The sequence below is a fragment of the Typopeltis vanoorti genome, chromosome 13 (assembly GCF_054136105.1).
Source record: "Typopeltis vanoorti isolate ZY-2024b chromosome 13, IOZ_Tvanoo_1.0, whole genome shotgun sequence".
Classification (NCBI taxonomy): Eukaryota; Metazoa; Arthropoda; class Arachnida; order Uropygi; family Thelyphonidae; genus Typopeltis; species Typopeltis vanoorti.
The window spans coordinates 91682821-91704792 of NC_143561.1; the positions used below are offsets into that span (position 1 = coordinate 91682821).

The 21972-nt window shown below is 38.2% G+C and overlaps 1 protein-coding gene across 4 annotated transcripts in view; it reads left to right on the forward strand.

The window, feature by feature from the left end:
• LOC150100364 (nostrin-like) overlaps positions 1 to 21972 on the forward strand; it is a 398805-nt gene that overhangs the window by 144738 nt on the left and 232095 nt on the right. For all 4 annotated transcript variants that reach the window (XM_090402920.1, XM_090402918.1, XM_090402919.1 and 1 more), the window contains exon 6: positions 17681 to 17854. In XM_090402920.1, the coding sequence (XP_090259046.1) occupies positions 17681 to 17854 (174 nt within the window). The remainder of the gene's footprint in view (positions 1 to 17680; positions 17855 to 21972) is intronic.

The window sequence follows — 21972 nt, forward strand, 5'->3', positions numbered from 1 at the left end:
ACATAGCATTTACCTCTTAGAAACAAAGGATTGAAGTGATGTATTAATATAATGGTTTTTTGTTATTTGGTTTTTAATACAAATTTAATTTTTATTTTATGATGTTGCATTGCCACAGTGTTGTATGCTCACAGATGCGAGACCCTTCGACACTTCTGTGCATGTCAGAAGAAGGAGAATCCATTCCGATAATAGGATAATCAATCTGTCTTGTGGGATGAGTTGTTTATTATTACACGTCAGAAAATTAAATTTTCTTTTTTATGAACATTGTGGTTTTTAAAGTGGTAACTATTTTGCTTGTATAACAGTTGGAAAATTTCATGTATAAAGCACATGATTTCACATGTTGGTGACCAATTTGTACATCCTTTATTTCTTTCTCCCCTTGACTCTTCTTGGCATGTTGCCAGACTAGGGATCTCGGATCTGTGGTCGGGCAGTACATTCCATTGAATATCCACTGTATGCTACTGCTGGTTAGGAGCATGCCATTTCTCTTGCACTTTCCCATAGTACATAGACTAATATCTTATCCAATCCCATAGTTGCATTTTCATTGTGATTTCTGAATATCCTAAGCACTTCATATTGCTTTCTGTGAGTGAGAGAGAGAAGTGATCTTATCACAGAGACATGATTCCTCTTTAACAGAAATTTTTTCTATTGAAGAGAAATCGTGTCTTTCATTGTCATTTATGAATATCCTAACAGTTCATCTACCTTTGTTCTCATATTGACCAGCCGGCCACTGCATTATTTACACGTGAATGATACATGCTTGCAAAATGATCATTCAGTAATTCAACTATTTCTTCCACCTCTGTTCCCTTCCGGCCATAGTCGTTCATTAAAGTTATTCTTCTATAATCATCCTTTCTTTTGACTACTATATATTTAAAGAACCCTTTGGAATTTCCCTTGGTCTCTGCTTTTGCCTTATCATTCTTCTTGCTTGTGCTTTATATATCTTATCAGTATGCCTTCTTCTTACATTCCCTCCGGAACATTTTCTCTTTTTGAAGTTTGTACTTAATGATGCTACTCGTCCATTTAACTCCTATCCGATTTATCCTTCTGACTCTGGTATGCACTCTCATATTGCTTTGCTTTTCACATCCCTTAAAAGGGATGTGAAAAGCAAAGTTAAACCATTTCCCATGCGCTATTATTACTATTATTACTATTACTATTATTACGGGCAACTCCAGGGAGTCATTAGACTCATCGAGGGAGGCCCCAAATCATATTCATCACAACTATTTGACATTCATACAGTATCTATCATACCTCGCCTTAAACTCATTCACTGTCACAGCATCCACCACAGACTCAGGGAGCGCATTCCACTCATTCACTACTCTAAAAGTAAAGAACCCAGCTCTAACACCTTTACTAACCACACTTTTGCCCAGTTTCCATGGATGTCCCCTAGTCCTCCCACAACCAGCCCTGTTCTCAAAAATATCTTCTGAATTAATTTTATAGAAACCCTTCAGTAATTTGAATGTCTCAATCATATCTCCCCTCCTCCGCCTATCAACCAATTTTTGCATCCCACAAATCCTCAACCTGTTCTCATACGGTTCATTCCACAGACCTGCTATCATCTTGGTCACTCGCCTCTGGATCCTCTCCACCTCCTCCCCATCAAGAAGAAACCTAGGTGACCAAATCTGAGCACAGTAGTCTAGATGGGGTCTTATCAAGGCTCGATAGAGAGGAACAATAACCTGCTTGTCTCTGCTTGTCAACGTATTCTTCAGCAACCAAGTGATTTGATGAGCTGTTTTGGTCACTTTTGCAATGTGTCCCCTAAATTTCAATTCCTTATCTATCAACACTCCTAAATCTCATGCCTCATCAATTTCCTGGAGCAGGGTTCCACCCATGCAGTAAACTGCCGCCAATCTTTTCACCCCAAAATGCATAACCTTACATTTTGCCACATTAAACTGACCAAATCATCCTGCAAAATTTTGACGTCATCTGCATTCACTATTGCCCTACCCAACTTCGCATCATCCGCAAACAAATGAACTGTTCCTCTCAGATCATTTCCTATATCATTTATGAACAAATTAAACAGCGGTGGTCCAAGAACAGATCCTTGTGGCACACCACTAGTCACAGGCCGTCTTGTGGACTCTACTCCCGAGTAAACCACTCTCTGATATCTCTCCGTCAACCACCCTCCTATCCATCTCACCAACCCTATGTCCATTCCCATATGCTGCAATTTACTGATTAGAATTCCATGTGGAATCCTGTCAAAGGCCTTGGCAAGGTCCAGTAGAATCACCGTAAACCCATTACCCTTATCCAGTTCAGCCGTCACTGTGTTATAATACGTGAGCAAGTTACTGAGGCATGACCTACCCTTCACAAAACCATGCTGTCCCCGATACAGTATCCCATTTTCTTCTATCCAATCTTGTATTTTCCTCTTGACTATTTTCTCTAAGACCTTGACAATGATTCCTGATATGCTAATCGGTCGGTAATTTACAACAGCAGTCTTGGAACCACCTTTATGCAGTGGAACTATTTTCCCCTCTTTCCACCTGCTCGGGACTAACCCAGACCCGAGACTCAAATTAAACAAAATGGTCAAGGGTACTGACAATTCTTTAGCTGCTTCTCGTGCAGCACGAGCTGGTATACCATCCAATCCCACAGATGTATTGACATTGAGGTTATGCAATAGACTACTCACCTCCACTTCATTAACCACAATTCCCGTATAATCTACTGGTTTATTAGTTTCTGCAATGTCACCACCTGGATGATATACTTTTGCAAAGTGCTCACTCAGTAACTCAACTATCTCAACTGATTCAGTTACCTCCCTACCATCGGCATTCTTTAAAATCAATCTGCCATGTACATTTTTCCTTTTACTTGCTACATATCTAAAAAACTGTTTAGGATTCTCTTTAGCCTGCATGGCCAAGGTTCTTTCGTAATCCTTTTTTGCTTTTCTTACCACACTCGTCACCCTTCTGGCCTGCGCTTTATATCGTTCATGTGCCTGCCGGTCACCCTTCTCTTTAAATTCTCTCCATAGTTGTTTCTTTTTTTGCAACTCAAGCTTAATGGTGTTATTCATCCATTTAACCCCTACTTGATTTATTATTCGGACTCTAGGTATACAGTCAGCCATTGCTTCATGCATGCACTTCTTAACTACATCCCATGCACTATCAACTTCTAGTCCTTGCAGTTGTACATGCCATGGCACTGAACCAATCAAACTCCTAAGCTTGTCATACTTTCCTGCCCGATAATTCCACACATACCCTGTCTTAATTGAAAATTCTACACCTTTAGCCACCTCCCAAGTTAAGACCCTATGATCACTCTCACCGATTGGTAACAATGTGGTCATATTTGTTACAGCCAAATCCTCAGATGTAATTACTAGGTCAAGCACTCTCTGACCCCTAGTATTTTCCATTACATGCTGTCGCAGATAGTTATCCCTTAATAACCGCATAAAATCCAGTTCCTTCCTCCCGTGTGTCCTCTCCTCACTCCAATCAATGCGACCATAGTTGAAATCTCCCATAATAATCACCCTCCTTCCACCCATTTCTTCTATTTGCTTGTGCATACTGTCACCACCATCTTTTCCATCACCTGGTGTATAGCAGCACCCAATTGTATATTTAGTTCTGCTAGCCACAATCTCACACCAAATGGCCTCAAATGTGCTCTTTTCTCTATCCTGCAATTCAACTTCTATTCTCCTTGGCTGGAGCTCATCAGCTATCATCAACAATACTCCTCCCCCCATTTTATTCTCTCTGTCATTCCTGAACACACTATTCCCATCACATTCAATCCCACTAGTTATATCATCTACAGTCAGCCATGTTTCACTAATACCTATAACCTGTGGTCTGGAAGTGCCAACCATGGCCAAAAACTCTTCCTTCTTGTTCCTAATACTCCTAGTATTAGTGTACATGAATTTAAGACCCCCATTAGCCCCAACCCCACCTTGATGCCTTATATTAACTATCCCACTCTGATTTGTTGTCCTTATTTGCTCTGGCATATTATATTCATTCTTACATTCAACTGCCTCCATAAGGACTGTATCTCTACCCCCCCCTAACAAATCTAGTTTCCCTGAATTTGCACATCCACTACATTCAGCAACACTTTCTCAAGTCTTCTTACACCGTAACCATTCAAATGCAAGCCATCCATCTTATATAGATCCTTTCACCCATCAAACTCACTCCACACATCCACAAATTCCACACCACTCGTCATACATAACCCACGCATAAAGTCATTTGCAATTATAGCCCTCCTTTTAAACATTTCACTGTCATACCGTGGCAAAAGACTAATCATTCTAACTCTCTCACTCTTTTCTTTTGCTACCTCAAACAATTCATTCAGGTCTTCTATCATTTCCATTTTATCTCCTTTCAAATCATTCATACCTGCCACAACAATCATTTCTTTCACCCTTTCCTTTTGCTCTCTAATAGACGCAGTTACGTCCTTTATGGTCGCACCAGGTTGGTACGATTTTGTCATATCCTCTACTAACACACCTCATACTAACGAGTCTCCATACAGCACTCTATCCTTCATTTTGTTCATGTTCACATTCATACGTCTATTTTTCCTGTCATACCTTTTATTATTGGTTGGTTCATTCAGTCTACTTTTGTTCATGCACTCTAGCTGCTGTTTTGCTCTTTCTATCGCACCATTCAACAACGCGATCTCACTCAATGCATCTATCTCATCTTTTTTGTTCTCTGAGAAACCATTTATACTATCATTCACACTTTCTACATTCACACTCTCACAATTTTCATGTACAACCTCGCCGTTTCTTGTCACATCCCTATTTCCTTCATTCTGAAGGTTGACAAAAATATCACACTCACGATCCGAAATACACTTCAATTCCGCATTCTCCCTACATTTTCTACACACATTCAATCCTTTATCATCATCTAACCACACTCCGACCGCACTCCGCAAAACGTACATTTCACAGCTAGTACACTGACTCATTTCTTTTATGCTACCGTTCTTTGATAACGATGGCGAACCTTCATTACTGGCCGCCATTTTCCTACGCACAGGTGCCATATTTATCTGTAACGTGTTTTGTCAAATTAAACGTTATAACACACCAAAAATAGACGCACTAAAATACGCAAGGCAAACAAAACAAAACTACACAGTATTAAGTAATTTGTATCGATAACTGAAAATGATACTTATCTTATCTGGAGCTTGCACGAACACTACTCATTACGAATTCATCTAGCGGCAACTTTCCGACATAGATTATGTTATAAAACACTTTAGTACACTAACCACGTTAATAAAGCTCTAATAATATACCAAAATTAAACACTTAAGTCCATTAAATTGAATCCTAAACACCAATAAATCAACAAAAAACACAAATCTCTCAGGAGCTCTCCGATAGCACGTCCGTTTACCAGCTAGCCTCGACACCATATGAACATCCTTTCTTTCCATTTTCTTATGCCATGACAATTTTGTCCATAACCAGAGGGGGTTACTTTGGATATGGACAGATTTTCTGATGCTGATACAAAATCCGCTGCTCTCAAACCCTGGGACTCTGTCTGAAGTAATTATGTTACAATACTCCATGGAGGTCCTGATTAATAATAATTCAATTTCTTTCTCCCATTGTGCCCTTTCCTTCTTCCCATGTCTCCACAGTTAAAGCCCTCATCACTTACCCTATGTTCATTAAGCCAGTTTAGCTATGCATATCATCCATGTCTCCTTTCATGCTCTCACCCCTCACTGGCCCTGCCCTGTAGAGTAGCCAACAATATATTTTGTCTTGGCTTTTAATCTTGCAATAGTTTCAAATGGACTGCTTCCCTCAATGCTACCATCTTGCTCAACTTCTACTCATGCTGAATGTATTTCTTCCCTACACCATCCTGTTCTCTCTATCTAAGTCAAGATACCAATGCTAAAAACCTGTCATCCCCTATTCCTATTGCTTCTAGAATTAGCTTACATGCATTGCAGTATCTTCTGAGGTGGGGGGGGGGTCACATGTATCCTTACATCTTTTAATGAATGCTGCATTTAGTTTTGAGATCTGCATTTTTGATCTTTATCATTCTCACATTCTTACCTCAGAGGCATCTCCTGCACTCTTCTCTCTAAAAGTCTTAGTTTCCTTAATTTTGTACTTCCATTCTTTCTGAACAAAAATTTTTCTCCATTCACAACTCTAAATCCATTCGAGTTTGATCCATCAGCCATATACTTATGAGCCAAAACATTATGATTATCCAGCCAATTAGACCATGGTTGACTGAACAATTCCCATACCAGGCTAGTGGTGGCACTGTCTCGGTATGAGGATTGTTCTCATGGACACCTCTGACTGCTAATTCTTACCTGAGGATTGTTTCAGAGTAAGTATTACACTAGATGGTGACAATGTGGCCTGATGGATCTGCACTCTTCCAGCTCTTTCAGCAATAATTCCCAGTGTCACAAGGCTCACAATGTATAAGCATCATTTGAAGAGCATATCCAAATATCCCATGTGCTCTCCTGATTCTCTCCTAATTTGAATCCCATCCAACATATGCAAGATCATGTGGAATGCAGTATCTGCCAGTTGACACCATCCAGAACACCTTCTGTGGTGTCCTGAGGTATTCTAAGGGACACCTTCCAAGATAACTGCTTGCACTCACCTTGGACCACTTCCAATATTCCATGTGCTCCCCCTGATTCTCCTAATTTGAATCCCATCAAACATGTGCTAGATCATGTGGAATGCAGCATCTGCTAGCTGACATTAGTGCCTTGCTTGGTAGCTGACCTCTGGGACATTATTTTGTTTAGTTGTCCAGAATACCTTGTGACACCTTCCATGGTATTCTGAGGAATTCTAAGGACACCTTACAAGATAACTGCTTGGATCTTTCAAGTAAACTACAAGGTGGGTGCAGGCAGTTATCTCAGCTGAAGAGGTCCAATATGCTACTAGTTAATTATGGTATCCTGAGGAATTCTAAGGACATCTTACAAGATAACTGCTTGGATCTTTCAAGTAAACTACAAGGTGGGTGCAGGCAGTTATCTTAGCTGAAGAGGTCCAATATGCTACTAGTTAATTAGTCATGTTTTGGCTTATAAGTATTTAAACTCCTTTGTCAATCATATTCACTCTAAAAATCAAAAAATTGCACCTCTCATTGACTCATTTGCAATCATATGCAACCTTCTTCTCACTTTTTTTTTTTTTTTTTGCTTCCTTACTCTTTCATGTTCTTTCACATTTCATAATTAAAAAAAAAAAAAATCAGCAAACACCTTTTTATTTCCTTATAAGGACTATGTGAGACTGTTTAGTCCTATCTAACTATTGGAGACTGAGTGGGCAGTTCAATCTCCACTAGCAGTCAATCAGAGATAGCTGGCCCAAAGCTATCACTAATTAAGCAACACAGTGAAGGGAGATGGCTCAACAAGTGCCGTCATCTCGTAATTTACTCCTTTTAAATCATCCGTTCCAGCCAAAACTATTAACTCTTTCATTTTTTTCTCTCTCTATTCTAACAGCATCACCAACATCTTTAATCTTCACAACAAGAAAGCACAATTTCATCACACATACACTTCATGCTCCTACTCCTGAAATTACCATACAATATTGACTCCATACTTTCCCTTTTGTACTCATTAAAACTCTTCTTGCTCTACCCTCTCACCTCTTCTTTCTTATTCTTCTCTGCTTGCTACCACTTGCTAGGTGCTTATCCAGTTGTGTGCTTTGTCATGTGAAAGACTGCAATTGCAGTATATATTAAAGATACCAAGAAATTATATACTTGGTTTAATCTTTTATCCAAGTATAAGCAAACAGTTTGCTCCTGAAGTATTTTCAGGATTGGGGCAACTTGTATATAGAAGCTAATGACTTCACATCACTTGCCTTAGTATCCCATTATGCAAAACACATATCCTTATGGACACGTATAATTATTATTATTATTATGTGACACCTCTAGGGAGCCCAAATACTCATCGAGGGAGAGTATGCCAACAGCATTGAACGATTGTGCCCCTTCCAACTACTAACCATGCTCAAGCTTTCTTAACTTTTTGCTGAGCCATTAGTAGCAGAGGCTCTACCAATCGACCAACCTTTGCTGGTATAATGATATGCATTATGGGAAGGGTCACTACCCAGAGCAGCTTCAACCTTTATTATGGTCTCATCAGTGGGAGCTAGATCCACTGGTGATACTAAGGTTGAAGTAATGCATTAGTTATATTTTAATATATGAATAGCCAAAAGGTGTCACACTTTATTATTAAAATACTCTGGATTAGAGATAGTTGTTGGAGGTTTTCCACTTGGTTATACTATAAATTAAAGATACCAAGAAATTATATACTTGGTTTAATCCTTTATCCAAGTGTAAACAGATAGACTGTTCCATAATACAGTGGCTAAGTAGTAAAATTTCTTTCCAACTTAATGATGCTGTTAACCTGATTTATAGTGTAACCTTAATAGAAATGACAGAATGAGATTCTGTCACTCTATTAAGATTATTATCATTACCTTATACTGCCCTATACACTGTTAGGGTTTGTTTGTTTCCCTTCCCATTTTTTTTTCTCCCTGAACCACTTATAGTGCCCTCCTTAAGTGCTGTGTCTCCCACCAAATATTTTACTTTAAAACATTTATGCTAAAACTTGGAGACTTTTTTTAGCCAATAGCTACTTCTTTTGCATTTTTAAATAAGCTCCTTCTATTTCTTTTAAAAAGGCTAGTTATTTATGTATCTAAAATGCTTGTAAGAGTCAAAATGAAAGTTCTAGTTTTCTAAAAGCAGTGTAATTCTATAGTATTGCTTTAAGGATTTCATAAATTTCTTGGATTTCATAGGATTCCAAAGTCTCATTATTAATTAATAATGAGACTTTGGAATTTGAGTAATTAATGATGTAATTACTCTAATTGTTAGAATCCTTACATTTAAAGTAATTTGTATCAACCTTTAAAAAATCACTTTCTTTTTATTTATTTATTTTTACACTACTTTTAAAGCTAATATAGTTCGCCCACCGATTAGAGGTCCCTCGACACTTCTGCACATGTCAGAAAAAGGAGAATCCATTCTGATAATAGGGTAATCAATCTGTCTTCTGGGATGTGTTTGTTTATTATTACAGGTCGGAAAATTTAGCTTTTCTTTTACGAACATTATAGTTTTTAAAGTGTAACTATTTTGCTTGTATAACAGTTAGAAAAATGTACGTAGAGTATTAACAAAATTAAAAAAGGGATAGCATAAAACAAAATTTAACTAAGTTTATTTTTAAGAAAGTTTTCTATAAAATAAAAATAATTATGCAGAAAAACAGAAATTTTTTCAAATGAACTTAGATGTTCTAAACTTACACTTGAGAGAACTGAGACACTTTAATGTCCTAAACCGATTAATTATTTATGACTTGTTGTGACTCTTTTAACAAACCCATGCAAAAAAAGGTTGGAAAAAAAATACCATTATCAAATCCTTTTAATCTTCATAGTCATCTGAATCGCCATCACTTCCACTTAAACTGATCACCAAAGGTTCGCATAATTTTTCGATAATTCCGTCTCTGTCCCAATACATATTTTCCAATGAGGTTGACATGAAAGCAATATTTTCCCCAGTTTTGAATTGTAATACTTTCAATTGCCTGTTCTGAAAGCTTAAAAAGTTTCAACATGTCAATATCTCTAGTTACATTGCCATCACTGAATCGCCATCACTTTCACTTAAACTGATCACCAAAGGTTCGCATAATTTTTCGATAATTCCGTCTCTGTCCCAATACATATTTTCCAATGAGGTTGACATGAAAGCAATATTTTCCCCAGTTTTGAATTGTAATACTTTCAATTGCCTGTTCTGAAAGCTTAAAAAGTTTCAACATGTCAATATCTCTAGTTACATTGCGATGCCGAATGAATCTTAGAGGGCCAGGGGAACGGTCGTGTTTTCAGGAAGCTCCCGAAAGCTAAGTACAATTTTGAATGGAAATTAGAATATATGTTAAAAATCATAACGTAATATTGTCTAAATTTGGTAGCTTGTTGTGTCTGTGTGATTTTGGTATAAATTCCGTAAATTAATTTAGTCTTTAACGATATGTTTCATATATTTGAATGTGGCGCCAATGCGACGTAAGATAATGGCGTCCAAAAATACGACGTCATTGTTCAAAAACTATAATGTGAGAGAATTTGTCCAATGTGATGTGTGTGGAATGTATGCATTCCCGAATGAGGCTGGAGTATGGATTGAAAGTGATAGTGGTGGGAGAATGTGTAGAAAGTGTATGCAAAGTGAGGAGTCAAAGTATGTGTCAGGTTGTGAGACAGTTATGGTTGAAGAAAGCCAGAATGCGAGTGAAAATAGTGGATCGATAGGGAATTGCGGTTTACAAGATGGCAATGTGAGCGGTGATCTAAGAAAGAGCGAGAGCAATTATACAGAAAGAGAAAATGGTTTGAATGATAAAAAAAATGAGGAATTATTTGTAGGAAGTGAGATCGCTAGGCTGCGCGCAGTGATACAAGATGCGCAGCGGCAATTAGAGCACCTGCAAAACTCTTTCCAGAGTGATTCGGCTAACGTAAATAAACAGCGTGGGCGAGTTTCCGAAATGAAGGAGAGAGTGTTGTATGGTGACTCGTTATTAAGAGGAGTAATAGATGGGAGTGTAACTAAATCGTACTTACCGGGTGCGAAATTTAAGGATGTAAGTGAGAGCATTAGAGTGCAAAAACAGAGGGTGAAAGAAATAACAATTGTGGCTGGTACGAATGAATTGAAAGGTGATAAATTTTTTATGAGAGAGGACTTGAAAGTATTGTTAAAGGTAGCGAAAGAAAAGAGTGACAGAGTTAGAATGGTGAGTCTGTTACCGCGGTATGACAGAGAGGAGTTTAGAAGGAGGGCCATAATCGCAAATGATATTATGCGCAGGTTATGCGGACGGTGTGGTGTGGAATTTGTGGACGTGTGGAATGAGTTTGATGGGTGAAAGGACTTATACAAGATGGATGGCCTGCATTTGAATGGACTTGGTGTGCGGAGACTGGAAAAAGTGTTGCTGAATGAAGTGAAAATGGATGTGCAGAACCAGGGAAACTAGAACTACCAAGGAGGGAGGGGGGAAGTGGATATCCAGACATCAGTGAGACAGTTGAATGTAAAAATGTATATAATGTACCTGAGCCAGCAATAAGGACAAAAAATGGGAATGGGATATTTAGAATAACGCATCAAGATAGGGGTGGGACAAAGGGAACACTGCAATTCATGTATACTAATGCCAGGAGTATTAGGAACAAGAAGGAAGAATTTTTGGCCTTGATTGGCTCTTCCTGGCCACAGGTTATTGGCATTAGTGAAACATGGCTGACGGAAGATGATATAGTTAGTGGGATAGAATGTGTAGGTTATAGTATGTTTAGGAGGGACAGAGAGAATAAAATTGGGGGAGGGGTGTTATTGATGATAGCTGATGAACTGCAGCCAAGGAGAATTAAAGTATTGCAGGATAGTGAAAGGAGCTCATTTGAGGCTATTTGGTGTGAGATTGATACTGGCAGAATAAAATATACAGTTGGGTGCTGGTATAGACCAGGTGATGGAATAGATGGTGGAGATGGTGTGCATAAACAAATTGATGAAATGAGTGGAAGGAGGGTAATTATTATGGGGGATTTCAACTATGGTAACATTGATTGGAAGGAGGAGAGGACACATGTGAGAAAGGAAATGGATTTTATTCAATTATTAAGGGATAACTATCTGAAACAGCATGTAATTGAAAATACTAGGGGTGTGAGAGTGCTTGACCTGGTAATAGTATCTGAGAATTTGACTGTAATGAATACTACCATGTTGCCACCTATTGGTGAGAGTGATCATAAGGTCTTGACCTGGGAGGTGGCTAAAGGTGTGAAATTTGTGATTAAGACAGGGTATATGTGGAATTACCGTGCTGGCAAGTATGACTAGCTTAGGAGATTGCTTGGATCAGTGCCATGGCATGTACAACTGCAAGGGCTGGACGTCGATAGAGCATGGGAAGTGATCAAAGAGCATTTACAGGAGGTTATGGCTGATTGTATACCTAAGGTCCGAATAGTGAAACAAGGAGGGGTTAAATGGATGAATAACACCATTAAGCTTGAGCTGCAAAAAAAGAAATAACTATGGAGGGAATTTAAAGAAAGGGGTGACCTGCAGGCACACGAACGGTATAAAGTACAGGCCAGAAGGGTAACGAGTGTGGTAAAAACGCAAAAGCCGATTATGAAAGGAAACTGGCTATGCAAGCAAAAGAGAATCCCAAACAGTTCTTTCAATATGCTGCAAGCAAGAAAAAAACTGTACAAGGCAAAATGATTTTAAGGAATGACGATGGTAAAGAGTTCACTGAACCAGTCGATATAGTGGAGTTACTGAGCGCGCACTTTGCAAAAGTGTATCATCCAGGTGGTGACGTTGAAAAAATGAAGGAACCATTAGTTTATATGGGAATTGTGATGAATGAAGTGGAGGTGAATAGTCTATTACAGAACCTTAATGTGAATACATCTGTGGGATTGGATGGTATACCGGCACGGGTCTTGCATGAAGCGGCTAATGAATTATCAGTGCCCTTGACCATGTTGTTTAATCTGAGTCTCAGGTCTGGCTTAGTCCCGAAGGCGTGGAAAGAGGGGAAAATAGTTTCGCTGCATAAAGGAGGATCCAAGACTATGGTTGCAAATTACCGACCGATCAGCATATCAGGAGTCGTTGTCAAGGTCTTGGAGAAAGTAGTCAAGGGAAAAATACAGGAATGAATTGATGAAAATGAGATACTGTACAGAGGACAGCATGGCTTTGTGAAGGGTAGATCATGCCTCAGTAACTTGCTCAAGTTTTATAACAAGGTGACGGCTGAACTGGATAAGGGAAATGGGTTTACAGTGATACTGCTGGACCTGGCAAAGGCGTTTGACAGGATACCACATGGAATTCTAATCCGTAAACTACAACATATGGGAATGGATATAGGGTTGGTGAGATGGATAGCTGGGTGGTTGATGGAGAGATATCAAAGAGTAGTTTATTCAGGAGTAGAGTCCAAAAAACGGCCTGTGACTAGTGGTGTGCCACAGGGTTCTGTTCTTGGACCACTGCTGTTTAATCTGTTCATTAACGATATAGGGAAGGGTCTAAGTGGGACAATTCATTTGTTCGCTGATGATGCAAAGTTGGGTAGGGCGATAGTGAATGCAGAAGATGTCAAAGTCTTGCAAGATGACTTAGATAGATTGGAGTTCTGGACTAAGGAGAATGGATGTCAATTTAATGTGACAAAATGTAAGGTTATGCATTTCGGAGTGAAAAGATTAGCAGCAGTATACCACATTGGTGGAACTGTACTCCAAGAGATTGATGAGGCCAGGGACTTGGGAGTGTTGGTGGATAGGGAGATGAAGTTTAGGGGGCACATTGCGAAAGTAGCTAAATCAGCTCATCAACTCACTTGGTTGTTGAAAAATACCTTGACGAGCAGAGAAAAACAAGTTATTGTACCTCTGTACCGAGCCCTGATAAGACCTCATCTCGACTACTGTGCCCAGATTTGGTCACCTCGGTTCCTTCTTGATGGGGAGGAGGTTGAGAGGATCCAGAGGCGAGTGACTAAGATGATAGCAGGTCTATGGAATGAACCATATGAGAACAGGTTGAAGATTTGTGGGTTGCAGAAACTAGTTGATAGGCGGAAAAGGGGAGACATGATTGAGACATTCAAATTGCTAAAAGGATTCTATAGGATTAATTTAGATGATATTTTTGAGATCAGGACTGGTGGTGGGAGAACTAAGGGACACCCATGGAAGCTGGGCAAGAGCGTGGTTAGCAGGGGTGTTAGAGCTGGGTTCTTTACTTTTAGAGTGGTAAATGAGTGGAATAAGCTGCCAGAGTCTGTTGTGGGTGCTATGACAGTGAGTGAGTTCAAGGCAAGGTATGATAGATACTGTGAGAATGTTGAACAGCTGCGTGAACATGATGTTTAGGGCCTCCCTCGATGAGTCTAATGACTCCTGGAGTAGCCCGTGGTAATAATAATAATAATAATAATCTTTTCACTTCTGCCCAAACATACTCAATAGTATTAATATCGCAATGATATGGTGGTAGTCTCAAAGCTAGAAATCTATTCTCTTTGAGCATCGTGTTGAATTTAAATAGTTTAGTTGTGGGCTAGTTTCTTTTGACCAAATTAAGCAATTCAATTTTTCGCATATCTGGGGAATGAGAAATGTTATTTGCAGAGAGCCAATCCATAAGAACTTGCTTCTTATTAGACCAATTTGGAACTTTGTTTGATCGGATAGAGTGATATGAAGAGGTATTAATTATAACAACAGCATTTTTAGGCAAGTTTGGAATCAGTTTTTCTTCTGCCCACTTTTTGAAGATCGTAGAATTCATTTGCCTATGGTAATTGGCTTTGTATAGTACGTTTGAATTCGGTAAAAAACCCATTTCTCCACCTGTACACAAAATTATTATGCGCCACGAGGCATTTCTGGTTTGTAGTACTCCACATTCTTCTTTAAACTGCCAACATTTTCCATAATTTAAATTACTATCAATCCAAGTTTCATCTAGATACACAGTCGTTTTTTTTCCTCCCTGAAACGTCTTATTGCTCTCAAATACTGCGTTCTAGATAAAACAATGTCACTTCGCTCCATGATAAGTTTCCTTTTATTCTGGGACTTTTTAAAACAAAATCTGATTTCATGAAGTATTTTCCTTTAAAGTTTCTCTTTTCCAAGGAAAATTAATTTTTTCTTTAAGCACAGGAATCAATTTTGGAACAGTTGGCACTCTTTTCTCGACCACGTAAATTCGTGAATAGTTCTTCTTATAACGTCTACATCAAAATCATTCAAAGCTACGGCTTCGATGGTTTCTTTACTTTGGCGCTTTTTTTTAGGAGATTTAAATTTTGGCTTACCTTCACCTTTTGATTCCCTACAAATTCTTTTAACAGTCGACCCCGATATGCCCGCAATTGCGCTTGCACGTTTTATGACTTGAGAAAGGGGAACAAGGAGACGATTCTTTTTTGCAGAACGTCAGCACATTATTTAATATTCTTTTTCAAGAGCTACTGAAACGTTTAACAACAGAACTTGTTGACTGTACTGGATCCATCATAGAAATTAATAATAAAAAAATAATGCAAAAAAGCGACAACAAAAATCAAGCTAATACTAGTACAGCGACAGACAAGAAAGCACATGATTTCGCATGTTGGCGACCAATTCGTACATCATTTCTTTCTCCCCTTCAGCATGAATTGACTATTCTTGGCAAAATGCCAAGGAAAGATCTACAAACGGTGGGCGAACTATAATAGCTTTTTTTTTTTTATGGAGAATTCATCCATGAGAGGTAGGTTGGTCACCCTATAATACATTAATTAGTACCACGGATGAGCAATAAGGAACTTGCTCACATTTGACTTGAAAAGCTGTGGATTGTATTTCTTGGGAAACATGGTGGAAGACTGTTCCAGAGGGCAGCAGTAGAATGGATGAATGAAGAAGAGGACAAATTTGTTCTGTGGGTTTGGAGTTGAACTGTGGAAGGGTGTTGGTTAGCTGCTGCACACTTTTGGATAAATTTGCAAGAGGCTGGGGGATTTATTGATGCTATTTCTGATGAACAACAACCATAGAAGTATTTATAGAAGCAGGCTGTAGAGACTGAATGCCTGTACAAAAGTGGTTTTTTAGGGAGCTAAAAAAAAAAAAAAAAGAGGATTTTAAGGGAGCTTTTAGGGTCACCACCTCAGATGTGAGAGCAGTATCCATTGGTCAAGTGAATTTGTTTAGAGTTAGGATCCATTTAAAGTAATGCCTCAAGCAAAAGAGAGAGCCTAATTTTTTTGGATGCAGAGAAGGCAATATTTCTGTGATATGTCTCTGCCAAGAGAGCTTTGAGGTTAAAGTTATTTCATGAAGGTAAATCTCATCTTGGTTTTGGGTATTGACAAGAGTAAGATTGAAAAAACAGTGTTCTTTTTTTTATGGCAAATAATGCAGAGCTGTGTTTTGCTAGCATTGAATTTCATAAGGTTATCCAAACCCCATAGATGAATATTTTGAAATCAGAATTTAAGGTAGTAGAGGTTAGAGTTCTACAGGTTGTGTTGATTTGTGCTTTGCAAGGTTTGACAGTCTGCCCCATGACTTAATGATGGGAATTTCCTTAATTGACCTTTGGGCCAAACTCGGTCAAAAAGCCTTGGAGGTATCAAGTACAACCACTTGAAATTTGCCAAACCTTTCTATGATGTTTGACTTTGACCAGAGATGAGTGACATAGGTTAGTAGATCTCCTTGTCGATTGGCAGTGATGGAATCCATACTGTTGGTCATTTATTAGATGAAAGGCTTCAAGGTAGCATAGGAGTTGGGTGTTGATAGTTCTTTCCATTACTTTAGAAAGAAAATTGGAGTGAGAGAAATTTGACAGTAGTTTGAAGGTAAAAAATTGTCATCCTTCTTAGGAATAGGTTGTATATGAACTAGTTTCCAGACTGCAGGATAGATACCAGTATAAATAGGCAACATAGAGTAACAATCAGCTCTGGAGTTCTGGCCTTTAGAACAATTGGAAGGATTCCATGAGGACCAGGAGACTTTTTGATGTCTACTTTGAGTAAAATTTTTCTGATCTCTTTCTGGTGAACAGCCAAACACAACATTGAGTGTTGAGTGATTGGAATGGTTAGATGACATTCACCATGATCAGCTATGCAACAATGGGAGGAGAAGCAAGGAGGTTGGCTTTATTTGTGGGTGATGATGCAATAGTACCATCTGGGTTTAATAGTGGCAGGAGTAGTGTTGGGTGAAACTTATGGCCAATAGATTTGCCTAGAGCCTAGAAGGCGTGGATGCAAGTTTCCTGCTTTTAGCTCTCTCAAAATCAGTTTTTATGTGGTTCTAAGTTTCTTGTAGTTATCCTGGGCTTTTGTGTCAACAATATAGGAAGATGGAATTTTGGATGCAATTTAGTGTGCAGTATGCCTGAGTCTTCTTTTGGACAGCTTCGGCATACCTGTGGAAGAACCAATGCTTAGATAAGGGATGAGAATTTAGAGTGGGTGGGGAATAACTGTTTCCATAACAATGAAAATGATTTCGGTGCTTCATTCTGCCCATATGTTTGGCATGGCTGGAAACATTAATCTGACCAAGGAAATGAGGCTTGGTTAAGTTTCTAAGACACTTCATTAAGGAATCGTCGCCATGTGTTCTCTATGCACCTGATGGGATACCATAATACAATAATTGAAACATTTTGCAATAACTTAATGATTCTGTTCTAAAAAAAAAAGAAATGGTGTTAAAGTCCCATTAAATCTTTCAAAAAGGCACAATACAATTATTTCTTTAGCATGTTGTATTGACAGTAAATGTTAAAGCTGACAATATATTCTTTTCTATGAGTGATATTAGAATTATTAACAATGAAGGATATGTTATTTTAACAGTTTATATGTTTATTAAAAGCTTAAAGAGTGCTTTTACTTGTAGATTGAAGCACAAGTACACCAGATCACAAAATCCCTTGCAGAAAGGCGCAGTGAAGAATACAAAGCTAAAAAACATACATTTTCTTGTTCTCGTGAGAATGAAAAACATTATGAGATTATGTTTAATGTGCAGGCAGGAGGAGGAAAAGTGTCCTCAGTTAAAGATATAACAAAGGTTTGTTTGTTTGTTTGTTTTTTCACATTATGTGACAAATTAATTACAAGTCAATAAAGTACAGCATCACCTGGCTCAAAACAGCCATCTTCCTTTAAAATAGTGGTATTTTATTATAAAAAAAAACTTCAAAGAAAGATTGCAAGTCACTACTGCAACATCAGTTCAGATGTGTTAATGAAAACATTATTAACTTGTAGCAGAAAGGAAGTTGTGATATTGTTATACAGATGCCAAGAGATAAGTATGTTTTTTTTTTTTTCGATCAAAAAACTAATGTAATAAAAAATAACTAACACTGGGTTTATGGGTCATAATGATTTAATAAACCTACTAGTTTTGCCACTAGCTTAAGCGGTGAAACTAGTAGGTTTATTAAATCATTATGACCCATAATAAAATTAGTTTAATCTTTTATCCAAGTGTGAGCAAACAAAGTTTGCGCCTGAAAGTATCTTCAGGACTGGGGTAAGGTGGTACAACACCAGGGCAACTCGTTGCAAAGGTGGGGCAAGCTACCAACACTCCTATCTCAGTATCTCCTATAATGCAAAACACATCTCCTTGCTGATATGTCTAATGTTGAAAGGCCACTACCCAGATTAGTTTCGACCTTTATTGAGGTCTCTTCAGTGGGAGCCAGGCCCAAGTGGAGATACCAGGTGAAACTAGTAGGTAAGGTGGTACAACACTAGGGCAACTCGTTGCAAAGGTGGAGCAAGCTACCAACACTCCTATCTCAGTATCTCCTATAATGCAAAACACATCTCCTTGTGGATATGTCTAATGTTATGCATTAAGGGAAGGGCCACTACCCAGACTAGTTTTGACCTCTATTGAAGTCTCTTCAGTGGGAGCCAGGCCCAAGTGGAGATACTAGGGCAGAAGCATTAGCAGGTCATCTCCACCTATAGGAGTTGCCAAATGGTGTGCCACCCTTTTTTTTTTAATAAATTACTCTGGATTTAGAGAAAGATGTTGAAAGTTTATTTTTCACTTGGTTAGAGTATAATAAAATTAGTTTAATCCTTTATCCAAGTGTGAGCAAACAAAGTTTGCACCTGAAAGTATCTTCAGGACTAGGGTAAGGTGGTACAACACCAGGGCAACTCGTTGCCCTGGTGGTACTATTAGTTTTCACTTGGTTAGAGTAGATTATACTCTAACCAAGTGAAAAATAAACTTTCAACATCTTTCTCTAAATCCAGAGTAATTTATTAAAAAAAAAGTAATTTGAATGTCTCAATCATATCACCCCTCCTTCGCCTATCGTCCAATTTCTGCAACCCACAAATCTTCAACCTATTCTCATAAGGTTCATTCCACAGACCTGCTATCATCTTGGTCACTCGTCTCTGGACCCTCTTCACTTCCTCTCCATCACGAAGAAACCCTGGTGCCCGTAACTGGGCACAGAAGTCTAGATGGGGTCTTATCAAGGCTCGATACAGAGGAACAACAACTTGTTCGTCTCTGCATGTTAAAGTATTTTTCAGAAGCCAAGTGATTTGGTGAGCTGTTTTAGTTACTTTTGCAATGTGCCCCCTAAACTTCAACTCCCTATCCACCAACACTCCCAATTCCCTGGCCTCATCAATCTCCTGGAGTATGGTTCCACCAATGCGATATACTGCTGCTATTCTTTTCACCCCAAAGTGCATAACCTTACACTTTGTCACATTAAATTGACATCCATTCTCCTTAGTCCAGAACTCCAATCTATCTAAGTCATCTTGCAAGACTTTGACATCTTCTGCATTCACTATCGCCCTACCCAACTTTGCATCATCAGCAAACAAGTGAACACTTCCTCTCAAATCCTTTCCAATATCATTGATGAACAAATTGAAAAGCAGTGGTCCAAGAACAGAGCCCTGCGGCACTCCACTAGTCACAAGCCGACTTTTTGACTCCACTCCTGAATAAACCACTCTCTGGTATCTGTCTTTCAACCACCCTCCTATCCATCTTACCAACCCTATATCTATCCCCATCTGCTCCAGTTTACTGATTAGGGTTATTAAATTAAATTATTAAATAAATACAAATTTATTTATTAAAACTAGACTTTCTAAAGGCTATTAAAAGGATAGCAAAGAATATTTTCATGCAGATATATATTTTGTAGTTCATTTATGGTTGTTATGGTTGAAAAGTGGTGAATTTATATTCCTTTAAGATAGAATTGGATAAATATTGTCTTAAAGATAGGTCACTTTAAAAATTTATATACAACGAATATCGAATTTAGCATTGTTGAACAGATATGTCAAGAATGAAGAAGAGAGAATATAAACTATGAGTAAATATATTTAAGCTAACCTGTATTGTTCATAACATGAGATTTGCCATCTGTGTGTGGGAGGCGGCATGAATATCGTGTCATGCATATTAGTTGGTTATAGTAGCTTGCTGTTTGTTCCCCCTCTTCCTTCCCCTTCATTTTTCAGCATTGACCTCACAAATAAAAAACTAATTGTGAACACATTTAGTTGTTAAATATATTGTCCAAGTATAAAGATGAAATGTGGATAATTTGTAGAGTTTGTTGCTATCCAAGGGAGACTTAAGTCTCCTTTCATTATTAATCTGATGAAAAATCAAAATTTGTTTTCATTTTCATGAGAATTACTGAAGGCCAATAATAATAGTTCTTATTGGGAAACTTAAAAAAAAAGAAAAAGAAACATGGAGTACATAAGTATTAATACATTTATTGTGAGAAGTAAGGAAAACAGAAGGTAGAATCTGCTGTTCAACCAAAGGTGAATAAAGGAATTATGCTCATGTAAAATTTATATCAGGAGTATGGCATCATTGTCTCAAGAATTTATAATCATAAAAAAGAAAAAGAAAAACAGAAATTGGGACTTAAAATATTTAAAAACTGAATAACTCCTCAAATGGCATTCTCTTCTCCCCCCAGGAAAAAAAAAAAAAAAAAAAAAAAATATATATATATATATATACAGGGTGTTCGGGATAAATTTGACATATTTATAATTAATTATATTTTTCCGTAAGTTACATGTATTAACACACACTTCTCTTCATTTAAAAGTTTGGACCCTTCTTCATTCATATACAAGATGTCAGAAAGGATGGATAGCTGGAACCCACCTGAATCATGGAAGAGAATAACTTGTATCATGATGATTCGTGCCCGCCATCAAAATAAGGATATTACGACTGCTGCCCAATGCTCCCTGAATACAGTAAAAACAATCAGGCATGAACTAGAGACTTGCAATGGTGACTACGAGGATGTAGCAAGAAGAAAGATCCCTAGCAGACGTTCTGATTGCGTTCGTACAGCAGAATTCCTCGCAAATCTGCAGGAACAGGTGTTGAAGAACCCTGGCATTGGAATTCGGGCTTTGTTCGTGGAGTTGCTAACTGTAGTCAAGCCCTGGATAACAAGGGTAGCCAATGGTAGGCCGTATGTATGGCAGCAGGATTCGGCCCCTTGCCACACCTCTGGGAAAAGTCAAAAATGGTTGTCTGAAAATTTCTACGACTTCACCAGTCCAAATGTTTGGCCTCCAAACTCCCCAGACCTTAACCCCATGGATTATTTTGTATGGGGCGCAGTTGAAAAAGACACCAATCGCACTTCCAGTAATACAAAAGCCCAGTTAATGGATAAAATTAAAACAGTTTTTGCGGCCCTTCCCAGGGAGACTGTAGCATCAGCTTGTTCGAGGTTCCGAAGCAGAATTGAAGCTGTGATCGATGCTAATGGTGGTTATTTTGAGTAAATCTTGTTGATAGTATTGTAATTAACTCTGCCTGTAATGTTTTTTTGTCAATTCATTAAATTTAATAGATACAAAGAAGATTTTCTTTTTCCTTACGAAACTGTCAAATTTATCCCGAACACCCTGTATATGTGTGTGTGTGTGTGTGTGTGCTTGCTTACTTCACCCTTCCTTCAGTGAGACTAAATGAATTTTATTTTCCAAAGCTTTCAGTGTATTTTTATATTGAATATCTTTGCTTTATAGTTAAAATAAGCGCTTTATAGTATTTTTATTATAAAGTAAGTACTAAGTTCATTGGAACACATGCAGCTGCTGGTCAACATCCCTTCGTAACCCACAGAACAAGTTTCTTCTCCT